The sequence below is a fragment of the Haemorhous mexicanus genome, chromosome Z (assembly GCF_027477595.1).
Source record: "Haemorhous mexicanus isolate bHaeMex1 chromosome Z, bHaeMex1.pri, whole genome shotgun sequence".
In the NCBI taxonomy this organism is placed as follows: Eukaryota; Metazoa; Chordata; class Aves; order Passeriformes; family Fringillidae; genus Haemorhous; species Haemorhous mexicanus.
In genome coordinates this window covers 57,798,288-57,811,360 of record NC_082381.1, presented here as the reverse complement: position 1 = coordinate 57,811,360, position 13,073 = coordinate 57,798,288, and the positions used below count along the sequence as shown (strand labels likewise).

General features: G+C 36.5%; 1 protein-coding gene across 9 annotated transcripts in view; it reads right to left on the bottom strand.

The window, feature by feature from the left end:
• The window catches only part of NFIB (nuclear factor I B), a 170,113-nt gene that overhangs the window by 40,510 nt on the left and 116,530 nt on the right, over window positions 1-13,073 (bottom strand). For 8 of the 9 annotated variants that reach the window (XM_059873339.1, XM_059873340.1, XM_059873342.1 and 5 more), the window contains exons 7-8: window positions 2,743-2,874; window positions 122-306 (exon numbers count right to left, since the gene is read on the bottom strand). In XM_059873339.1, the coding sequence (XP_059729322.1) occupies window positions 122-306; window positions 2,743-2,874 (317 nt within the window). Of the gene's footprint in view, window positions 1-121; window positions 307-2,742; window positions 2,875-9,472; window positions 11,151-13,073 lie in introns of those variants that run through there. The other variant, XM_059873347.1, reaches the window with a different exon arrangement.

Genomic DNA, 13,073 nt, shown 5'->3' with positions numbered 1-13,073 from the left:
CTTATATAGCAGCTCCAGATTTCTCTAACACCAGAACTGGCAAGGCACCAGTCTAGGTGCCTTAGAAGACACACATTCCTCACAGGACTTGTTTTGGAGGATTCACATAATTTTACAGTACCTGGCTGGTCTGCGGGCTGGACGGGTCGTAAGAAGGTACATAGTTCTTCAGAGTATCCTGAGGATTCAGGTGGGGAGGATATCTGATCGTTGGATGAGAGAAGTAGCTAGATGGGGCAGGAGGGAGAATAGCTTGTGCTGGAAATGGCAATGGTGAAGGTGGAGGTGGAGTTCTAGTTGAGATGACTGGAGAAGATAAAATAAAATTAAAATTACTTCGCATATTGTTTCTTCTGAAATTCTTCACCTCTGTGTTACAGCAAAAAAAAAAAAAAAAGTCAATTATAAATCAATGTATCACATTCCTGCTTAATGGCATTTTTACAGAAAAACTTAGAGGTACTGCCCTCACATTACCCCAGGAAATGAAAAGTGCAACTGTTTCAAATTCATAATAGTGCATCTTGGTTTGGTGTTGTGGGTTATGCCAGCACAGTTTTTTCTTTTTTTTTTTTTTTTAACAGGAGTCATTCTCCAGCGTAAAAGATATTCCAATTACATAATTTTTCCATCTGGAGCCCAAAAAAATCAAATTAAATACTAAATAAAGCCCCCACTTTTATTTACAGCACTCCAACACTGAGGAAAATCACCAAGCCCCAAGAAATGAGGATTCTTCACTGCATTGCAATCGATCTGCCTCATTTCGGGACAGGGCGATATCAACTCATTAATATTGCCACAAATATTTGCTGACATTTATGAAAATTTTAATGAACATTCAACTTCAGTCCCTGAGAAACCAATCCACCCAGTAAAATTATCTTTGACGACTAAAAAATTATCTACCCTACCCATTTTTATTCTTTTCATTTTCCTTATTTCCAGCCCCTACAAACACACAATTTTCTACCTAAAGACTGTGTGCAGAGTTTAAACTAACAATGTTTTCACAGTGCAAGGAAGGCACAGCTTGTCCTTCTGGTGCCCAGTTGTCAGTCTGGAAGTGTAGAGCTCTCTTCTATCACACTGCACAGGAGCACAGTTTCCACCCTTACTACACACCCAGAGAGCACACACTTTGTGTATTAAAACAACAGGTACTTAGTTCAATGGAGACCTTCTTCAAAAGGAGAAGAGACAGGGAGTTTCCATTTTCATTAGTGAAAAAGTACAAAATCAGGTCTGTAAAGCAAGGTAATTTATACACTGTTCAGTGGTTCTCTACTGTATCAGCACAAGCACATTAACACTGCTCTTCTGAACACCTGCGTGGTTCACATCTCTGGGTTTCTTCAGCTTAATTTTTAAAGGACTTCCTGTGTGTTTTGGCATTGCTCATTGGCATAATACAGCAGGCTACAAAGATTAAAATTATTTACTTGCTGGGGTTTCCCAGCAAGTAAATAATTCACCCACAAGATAGGTTATGATTGTCACTCAAGTATGTATATTATAAAGCTGTACACTAAATTTAATATAAAGATATACTCATAAGTGGTTTTGGGTTTTTTTTTTTTAGTTGGTTGGGGTTTTTTGGGTTTTTTTGGTTTTGGTTTGCTTCTTTTTTTTAACAGGTTCATTTTACTGACAGCCCCACCAAGTTCACTTTAAATAAAATAATAATTACTCTCTGGCATGTCAGAGCCATACAAAACAAACATTAATGAAGAGAAATCTGTCCCTTCCATTTCACCCATTCCTCTATACACTTGAGTATCTGCTGGTAGTGCAAACCTCAGAATGACCAGAATGAGTTCAGGAGCATCTTGTAATAAAAAATAAGTGGATGCTAAGGGGAAAACAGTCCTTATACGTGAGTTTAAAGGGAGCCACTTGAAATCATGGAGGAAAAATAAAACAGAAACTTCTCAAAGCAAAACTGCACGTGAAGAAAAAAACCAAAGTTTTCAAATCTGTTTTGTTCTAGTCACTCAGCTCTGCTCAAGAATTTAAAACTTTTATATGTAGTTCATGTCAAGGAGACATGATGAGAGGGTAAAGGGACACTTCTGGGGACTGTGTTTACATCTGAAAACCAGGGTCAGCCCCACCCATAAAATTAAACAGGCCATGATGCTGGAATTACCCTGTCATTACTGATCAACCCTCAAGACAACATGCATTCTGTCACATTTCACTTATCTAATCCTTACTTCAAGAGAATTTTCACTATGGATTTACTAATGATTTCAGAAAACAGGTGTTGGAAAATAATCAGGACTCTTTAGACTCAGCATTCAAAAGAAGCACTGGTACTTATTTCATTGTGTCACATAGTGAACATGGTTGTGACTTCTCTTGTGTATTAAATCCTGCCTATTCTGGTATTTAAATACAATATAGTCATAGAAACAATAATAAAAAAGGGATTTAGGCAACAGGATGAAATACAGAGAGGATTTTTCCTCTCTCAGTTTCTTTATGCATTGTACAGTTTATTTTATTCACTGGTTAATCCTAAATCCTTTTTAGTGACTTCCAGCAGTCAGATTACCTGACAGCTAAATGAACACTCTTTGCAAGGATAGCCCAACCTTTTCCATTTTTATTTTCACCAGTATTATAAATTGGATTAGGTCTCTAAGAAAGTCTGTAAAAATGCATCACAATCTGATTATAAGAAAGGAGAACAGAGCAAATGAGCAGGGAGGTTTTTATTTCCTCCTCTATAACCCTCACCACTGTGTGCAACTCCTGGGATTCCTGGGTGGTGATGCTGGGGAAAAGTGCTCAGTCTTGATGAAGAATCCTGGGGAGAAGTAGGACTAAACAAAGGCTTTTCAGGTTTCTTCATTGTAGGAGAAGACATATCTACAATAAAAAACAATGTAACAGTAACATTAGCTTAGAAGCCTGCCTCAGGACACATCGACTGAAGATATTTCTTTCTGTTGCTCTTGCACAAATATCATATGATGATCCAAATCCCTTATGGTGAATAAACTAATTTTAAATTAATGCTTCCAAATTTGAGAATTAAAAATAACATCCTAACAGGTCCTTTTCCTTCAAAATAGAAACTACATTTCTTTCATACCAGACAAGTCAAACTGTGAAGAAATTTATGTCTTTAGAACTTCCCTAGACATCCTTCAGCTCCCCAGAACATACCCAAATCATCTGTTCCTTCAACAGCCACTTAATTTTTATTGCATTTCTTAATGCAACACCTACACTCAGGTGTGTAGGGTAATTGACATACACATGCCAGTTTATGGTATTTATTATTACTTCAAAACTTATCCCTTACTCTTCCCAAAACCATAGTGAAACAATGCAACCTCCCTAAGAACAAGGGATACTTTAACTACTCTCATATTTTCCATTTCTCAAGAATGGTCTTGTCACTTGTTCCTTTGAGTTTCCCTACCAATAAAAACATTTCTTTAGAGCTCACTATGAGAAGATAACAGACTGGTAGGGACAAATGTATGATTTCTACCAAGCTTACTGAAGTTCTCCAGAGCAAAAATACTGGATTTTTTTCTGAAATTTTACATTAATTGATCAATATTTGTTGGATTTTGCTCCAAATTATTTCAAATATAATTACAATATTTTTTTAGAACAGACATCAATCTGTAATTGTAATTGGTTCCATTTCAAATCAATGGACTAACTCATGTTCAAAGCAGAGGTAATTTCTTAAGCACTTTACTGGACAGGGGCCACATTGCAGCTGACTTTCTTACATGGACCACATTACAAAATTATTTTTGACCCTTTTAATATTGGCACACTCTATTCTGCTAAGACAGGCATCAAAATATGAATGTCTTGCTGAGACCAAATTGGAACAATCTTTTCGGAACCGAAACTTAACCGAACATGAAACTGAGAGTCCATTTCTTTACCCATCCTGCCCCATCCTGCTGTCAAGTCCAGCACAGGCACTGGCACTAGACACAGAGCAGACTCTGCCTGTGACCCTCCACCTTACCCTGCAATTCCCACCCTCCACTTTGATCCTGACTACTAAGTTTGATGAGTGCCCGAATACCCTGAAAAGTTCATATCTTCAGCAATGCCGCAGAAAAATGATTTATTTGTTTTTAAGTTTCAGGAAGGGATTCCAATCCTTATTACTTTGAGAATGAAAATAAAACAGACTTTTTGAAAAAAAAATTCTGAAATACAGATGAAAAGCAGAAAGATGTCAAAAACACTCAAACAAAGCCATTTTAAGGTCAAAACTAATCAGACACAGTGTCCTATCCTGCTGAGAAATGTTCTTCAAATGTGAAATTCTTGGTGCTGCTCCAAATCACTATTGTTTGTATTCTCATATTACTTTGGAGATACAGCACACAGGCACCCAAACAGGTAGCACGTTATATATTCTAAAGCATCACATCAAAGTAAAAAGGGCTTATGCAAATAAAAATAGTTAGAACATCTCATCTTCCAACAAGGTGAATCTGCCTACGTAGGAAGGCAGAAGAGCTGCTGTGAAACATAACATATGTAGCCTGTTCATCAGCAGCTTGCACAAATGGTGCTCCAGATGTATAGCTGCTCAAGACAGCCCAAGGCAACAATTTTGATCAATTCTAATGTGATAAAATGCTTCAGGGAAAGTGCAGAAACATGTTTACATCAGCCTTTAATTAAACTGTTGTTCACTTCCAAAGAACCTTAGGAAACACTAATGAGACATGAATTTTGGCAATTTCCTCATCAAAGCAAAGACCCTCTTCCTCAGTTTAAAGCATCTTGCCATCCAGGCAGTTCCTAGACAAGTGTTATCTTGGCACAGCCCTTGGCAAGCCACCTGTAAGGAGAACTCAGCTGGAACCAAACAGTGACCCAGGGCAAGTTTAAACATCCACCTGCCTATTTCTGGGCACCTGACCTGCTTTTTTGACACCACCACAGCACAGCAGCTTCTCTTTCTTGCTTATGAGAGATGCTTATGGGAAGAGCTAGAAGATTCTATAAACAAATAATAAATATCTTTCAATCTTTTAATTCCAGAAATCTTCCAATTAATACATTTTCTACTGCTTGGTTTCACAAACCTTTCTTTACAAGGTACACTCTTGCAAACCACAACCTGTAAAGATTTATTTACAACTCAGTAGTGTAGCATTACCTCCAGAGAAAGTAAGATAAACCTATATTCAGCTTGCAGTATTTATCACCATCATGAATGACAAGAAACTATGGAGTCCATAGCACCACTGTCAAGCTATAAGAGACATCCTTCCATGCTACAGTTTCAAATTAGCTGCTCTTTCCCATAGGCAGTACTTGGAATGATTTCTGGTGGCAGGACACACTACATACATCACAGTCAGCTTGGCCTCAGTCTTCACCTCATCTGATAGGTACTCTAGCTTGAGGCATATGAAAACTTCAGTAAAATTTTAAATTCACTTTGGATGTCTGTATAATGACAAGAAATCTCACCATGCTCAGGAGAATTTGTTTTGCTTTACACCCCCATGTGAAGAAGGAGCAGAGCCACTTTGCACAGGCAAAGCCAGCATCACCAATTTTCTGATAGCTCAACATGATTTCCTTTTAGCATTGTAAGTGTTATGTATTTCTCAACTGTGCATTTTAATAAGGCACCTAACGCTGAATACTGACAGCTGAGTGACTTTAAACCACAACCACCTCTCCCTTATTGAAAAAAGGCTTTGTTATATCTGCCCTAAAGACTTGTCACTGGGGCTGGATGAAAACTAAGAAGCATGAAAATCAAAACATTTTAATTCATTTCTCTTCTCCACAAAAGGAAAAAAAGGAGTGGGGACACATTTTTATATGGATATGTGAATAAATACTAAAGAAAGGGAGATGTGCCTGAACAGCTGGGTGTCTGAGATACTTGATGTTTGTAACAGAGAATTAGAGTTCCTGTTCTATATCATGATAGAAACCAGTCTCTGCAACTAGCACTTTTACAAATCTGTGCCCTAATCCTTGACTTGTTGGTGTCTCATTCCACTTCACTATAAGTGTTATCTTGGAGCAGAAATAAGGTCTCCTAAACATTTATTTACTACCATGAAAATTTCTGGTAATTGAGGCTCTCCAGAATGAAAAATCAACAAAATAAAACAGAACAAACAAATCATGGTCAATTCCATGCTATGGATTTCTGAAACATGTTTTAACAATTTTCAAGGTGAAGGCTTTTGTACTCACTCTTGTGAGAAACAAGAGGGTCATGAAGCTTCATGGATATTGCTTAGCAGCTGAGAGTGTTCTGAACTTTAGCACCAGAGTCAAGGTTTGGAAAGAGCTGTTCACTTCACGTTCAAAAGACTGATCTGTTTTACCTCACATTTTAAAACTGATCTCAGTTTTACTTTTACTTCTGCATCAAGTGTGGAAAACCATTTTACATATGAAAATTTTGTACTAGATTAGAATATTTCAGTGTATGAAGACTTGATAACCTCCCATTTTCAAATCAGCCTACTTAGCGCCAATGTTATTTTCACAGGCACACCTCTGACATTACACAATCCAGTCTACCAGACTGTGACACCTGTTTTCCCATCAGGAACCATGCCCAAGGCTAATCAAACGCTCTGTTGTGCTATTATGTCATTTCACAACAGATAAACCATTTCAATGTATCATCTTTTGAGACTTGTATTGAAAAACCTAAGAGAAACTAGACTAGAATTTCAATGTCATTTTCAGTATTGTAAGCTGTCAAGAAAAACACTAAAACAATACTGTAACTCATAAAAGCTGCAGCAAAATGAGTAAATTAATTGCAATAGTAACTGAATTATTTCTTTTTTCATTAGTCATATAATAAATCACACTGTTTTATTTTGCTTTGTTCTGTAAGATTGATATATATAAGAGAAGAAAGTGATACATGAACTTCCAGACAACTGAAACACAAAAGTCAGAACCCTTTAGATGGAGCAGATATGCCATTCTTCTCATCCTTAACCACATGAACTTGCAGAATACTGTACTCCATTGCCAACAGTACCATTCTGTGGGCTCTGTTTACCTTGAAGATTTTCTTTACCTTAGTAGAAAAGGGGTTTAGACAAGAGACAGAATGGTTTTACCTACCTGCCCTTACACCTCTCAGCATAATTGGGGAGGGGGAATATAGGGAGGCAGGGTGGAAAACCCAGACAAGTCCCTATATGAATGAATGTAGGACACTCTTTGCTGGTGTCTGTGACTGTATGAAGTTGGACAACTGAAATTTTCCATTGCATTACTGACTATCCTACTTTTTATGGACAAAAAGAAAAACTCGGTACAGTTCATGTTAAAATTACATGCACTATCTTTTGGAAAGTAAAATCTCGTGCATGGACATTTAAACTAAAGTAATAGGGAAACCTGCATACACCTGTCCCACAATTAATTTTTCTTTTTTTTCAATTTCAACAGGAAGCTATTTATAAAATGGGGGATGACCAAAGCTATGACGGTCAGATCAAACCATTAATATTGAATATGTGGACATCAAAACTTTCTCCATCCCAAAATAATTTCAAAAAATGTCCAGCTATAGGACAGGGCATACAGACCTAATCCCATAACTGCTGTTTAACAATATCATATTACATGTAGGTAATTAACTGCCATAATGAAGAGATGTATGTCTATGTAAATTTAGAGCTATTCCCACCAAGATTAGGCTGAAACTATGACACTTCTCACCAGGAAGTAATAGTAAAACACCCAAGAGAGGTTTATAATCAGCATGACTGTGTTACTATAGCTGCACTGTTTCCTGTGAGGAGAAAACATACCTTTTTTCCCATACACTCATCTTCTAGATAAAGCTGACCAGTCTTCCTCACCTTTCCTCACCCTCATCTCATACCAGAAACACTGTCCTGCTCCTAGACCCCCAAGCCGCAGGTGCCACCATGGAGATAATTGGGATCTGGGATGTTGCTGTTGGAAGGAGGTGGGTATATGTCCACCCCCTTCACAGCGACCCACAGGGACCAGCTGCACCTCTGCAGCCTCTCCTGTCTCAAATCTTCCTACAACTGCAGACTCAGTTCATCCAACCACTTCGGTATCAACACAGCCCATCAGATGTCGTATGGGAAGTACTTGGGACTAACACAGAGCTCAGCTGGGGGCTACCTATTAAACATGGAGTAGGCACTTCAAGTAATGAGGCTGACTTTGGAAATAGAGATAAAAGGCATCAGACCAAAAATACTGTGTTGCTAGAACAAATATATATACCATCATTAAAAAAAGCCACTGCCATTAAAAAACATTAAGAAGCTCCAGTGTATTTCAGGTACTTAAGTCCTTTTTTGTTTATCTTTACAATTCAGAAACAGAGTGGGCCAATTCATCTTCTATGAATCACTGTTAAGAGGTGTGATTCATGTACACAGCTGTGATCATTGCAGAAGGATGAGGAAAATGATCCTAAAAAACCAAAGAAGTTGTAAAGACTTAGGAGTACATTTTTGTCATTTATTAAGTTATCCTAGAGAAAGTCATCTAGACTTCAAGGAAAAATGTACAGCTGTAACATTTCATTAAGACTGAGACTCCAAGGACCTTGGCCAGAAAATAAAATCAATACTGTAATCATAACTGCTAAAGTCATGAAAGTATTTCCATGTTCTAATGCAATAAGATTAAATGGCTATTTGAGAAAAAATAATGTGGAGGAATTTGTTGATTTAGAAGCACTCAGATTATGAAATCTTTTTATCACTATTACAGTCTCTAATGGTACCAGTTAGGAATATTTTAAGATGTGTGACACATTAATTGTTGATCCATCTGGGGAATGGTCTTGAAAATCCCTAAGTCAAACTGAAATATACTACTTTGAGCAAATTTGATACAGATTGTTTGAAAGTAGTAAAAAAGTACCTTTTAAAATATATCTATGTATAAACACAGAAACACAGAACCTATGAATGAAGAGAGGTGTCCAAAAAATGACAATACCTCTTCTTTCCATAAATGAAGATATTCTGCACCACATATGTTAAATTATGCAGACTTGCACATGCCCTACAAGTTCTAAAAAGAAGTGATCCTTTTCAAAATACTAAATCTCTTATTCAGCAAATTTGGAATAAGAAAAGTGCACATAAAAGCTCATGGGATAAATCTAGCATTAAGACATTCATTTTATCACTCATTTCAATTAAAGGATATCTACCCTCCAGATGATAGGATGTTGCCATGATACAAAATTCATCACAGGATAATAGCCATGAAAACAAAAAAAATTTCCTTTTTGCACTAATATCTTTCATTGATCAATATGGAGACCTTGATTGTACTCACCTCACTAATCACACATAGAAAACTATAAATAATAGGTCTTTCCACAATATATTTGTCAAAACAAAAGACAAAGAATCTGTAATGAGATTTTTTACAGTGACTTTATTGAGCAAACAACAGTCATTTCCAGGAATGCAAAAAAAAAAAAAAAAAAAAAAAAAGCAAGCCTCTTTTATATGCTTCCTAGTGCATCTCCAACTACATTTGTCTTTCTCTTTATATTTCTAAACATTCTTCATTCAGCTGGAAACTGAAGTGTTCATGGGCTGAAGGAAAAGTGAGGTCCCTGCACTGCCCAAAAGAAAAACTCCCTCATCCACTATTCCAAATACTTGAAGATACTTATGAACAAGTCGTAAATTTGTCTCAATCTATTTTAAATACAGAAAAACTGATATTATCTTTGTTGCTTTGTTTTTTGAAGACAGCATAAACTTATCACTCTCAAAAATGCAGGATGTCAATTTTCTTGATGTACAAGCATCTTACTCATTCTAAGGTAACATTTTGCCATCCTGTTCATGGTATCTTTTTCTTTCTCTGTATTTTCCTTAAGTAAGCATTTGGGAGACTCCTTCACCTATTTTTCCATACTTAGTGCCTTTCAAGCTTTAAGTGTTTTTCATCTTTATAAAAATAATGTTTGACTTATTACAGGTACCAGCAGCTTTTCTTGCAAAATTGCCACTATAGGAAACAAAAGTAAACTCATTGCCTATTGATTTAGATTTGTTTAAACTATCCCAACATTTGACATTTTTTTAAGAAGCAGACAAAGTGCATGCCCTGAACTCTGCCAACATCATTTTTCTGCAATGAGGAAGAACAAGGAGAACTCAAATGGGGCCTTCAGGAAACTCTTCCTCCTTAAGGCTATTGTTTGTTACCATGATGCCATTTTCAGAGGCACAGCAGCCAACAGGCTCACAGAAGCCATGGCTTCTGGCTAACTTCTCAAAGTGTATTTACTCTGGAAATATGCTTTGAGAAGCTAGTCTTGGTGAAACCTATTTCTCCTTTTACAAATGTGAAGTTATGAAAATTTATCAAGTGTTAGTATTAGACTACAGTGCTGAAAATAATCGTATCATACTAGCCAAAACCACATAAAATTATATGTATTATATAGAGATACAGAGATATGAAATGCATGTGTGTGTGTATACATTGTTTAAAAAGTATTTTGAAATAATAAAATATACAAAGGTAGAAGCAACAAGCTACTAATAAGACACAAATTATGTTCAAATATACTTTGACATGAAAGGATTTTGAGTATTCAAACTAAGTCAAAAACACAGAATAGCATTTAACAGATATCCATCAAGGTAAACCTTTGCAAGCTTAAAAGATGGAGAGAATATTTCTAAAGTATTAACTCTCAGAAGGAGCACCAGGAGCTGGAAAAAATCCTTTACCCTGTCCAACACAGGATACCAAAAAGCCAAGGTGCTCTGTTACTGTTCTCAACTCCTGGACTACATTAACTACTTCCTCTTTTAGTTCCCTTACTTCAGAAATGAGAACATCCATCCTCGACAGTTGATGAGGAGAAGACCCAAGAAAGAAACAGTGATCAGGAAGGACCCCAATGGGGAAGGAGTTTCCAGTGGATGGGGAGAAAGAAAAAGGGGACAAGTGTCCAGAAGAGGAGTATCCAACAAAGGGTGTCGGGACCTCAGAAGTGGAGGGTCCAACAGATGCTGGCCAAGCAACAGGTGAAGGCGGTCCAGCTGTTTCAGTTTTAATGGAATGATGGCATCTTGGCTCTTGACTGTTGGTAGAGGTGGGTGAGGTGTAAGGAAATGAACATGATGAAGAAACTGTAAAATTAAAATTCAGTTCATTGTATATTGATATTCACTTTTTCCAGACACCTGACTACTATGGAAATCCACATGAATCTCTCCACTTTTGTCATGAACAGTGTGCATTGATGACAACTGTTATGTTGATTTCCAATGTACACAGTAAAACAGATCTCAAGGACAAATACAGAAATTGTCTGCAATTATGTTAATGAACTTTCTTAAGCCAGCTTTCAGAAAGGAGGCCATAGATTTGCGCACTGTCCTTCTCCTTTCTGATATTTCTGTTTCCTTACAAGTTAAGAAAAAAAGCATCTGATTTACTTGCCAGTTAGTAAATCAAGATGTTCACCATCAGTTATTAGCCTATTAAATCCTAAAGATTCCTTAGCCACTACACTAGTCACTAGAGACATTTTAAATTTTTAGTAACTTCCTCTTCCAAATTGTGAGGGGAATTTTTTTTTTACTGCATAAAATTTCTAAATTTCTCAAACACTCATCAATTTTACTCAGGCAGAAACTTACATCTATTTCACGAAATCTTACTAGTGCAGGAACTTAAAATTTTTTTTTTAATATGGAAACTTAGTGAAGAATTAAGTAACAGCAATCTGGAGAAAGGAAGACTGGGAGACATCTGCAGCAAATTAGTTATTAGACAAAGAGGTATTTCTAATTGATGGAGATTTAAGACATGATCCACACATTATTGAAGCCATTCAGTCTTCAGCTATCCAGTTGGAAGAAACAAGCCACAAGAGAGAAAAAATAACTTGTACAATTTCTGACAGAAGACACAACAATTGAAATCCCAATTGTCATGTTAGGGCTCAACTACTAAATAATGCACCATTCTCAGAGATGACTTTTCCCTTTCTTGGACTGTAGGATTTTTGGAGGACAGTTAGTTACTTGAAAGGCTAATGGCAAAAGTCTTGGGAGAAAATCTCTGCAGTTATAAAACTGCCTCTTTGCGCTACCAGAAAACCTCAAATCTGTTTCAAAAAATTATACAAATAGAAGCATACTTTTAGCATTTCAACATAGCAAAAAATAATGGCAAAAACTACAGAATCTTCCCACATTGACTGGATGTCTCCAAAATTAAAAACACTGTCATTCCACAGTATTTTTTTAAATCTGTTTTTGAAACAGTTACACATACTCTTGTGGTTACATATATTTTTAAAACAGTCACAAACTTTTTTGCAAGCCAGTGAAGCAAATCTCCAGAACAGTATCATGGCTTCATAATATTTTATTTTCTTCTATAAGGATCAATAATCCAACTTCAATAAATAAAAATTTAAAACTTATTTTTCATGTTAATTTTGGTTAATTAGCAGGGGCTAATATTTTTACCTCAGATTGGTAACGTAACTCAGTGGATTTGTTTCTTACCAAATGTATGCCATCTATAAAGTTACTATTTTTAGGGTGAGCTTGCTTATTTCTGCCCAGAGTTACAACTTCAAAGAGACAGCTCCCCCAAAACAGACTATAAAGCACAACATCTGGAAATCTTATCAAAACATTTTTGGAAGTACTATGACAGGAAGACAGTTAATAGCAAAAGGACAGTCTGGAGTTTTACAACTGAAAGCAGAGTCTGGCATGAGCAATATTTTTCTGTAACTAGGCTAGATTTCTTTTTCTTAGTTTCAATAACGCTACATCCTTGTGGCCAGTACTTGTGGCTACACCACAAGTACTCCTGCATTCATGTCCATGAACCTCATGATGCACGCCTGCACAGAGAAGTTACAAAGCCTATCATGAATGCAACAAAATCATTCCTCTCCTAAAGTCTCCTTATGTACTATTATATTTTTTTTCCAAAGCAATGGAAGGTTGATCTAACCTGTTTCACCCTACTGCAAACTTTTCTTCTGTCTTATTTTTAATTTCAGTATATTTCTGTGTTGCCCATTAATT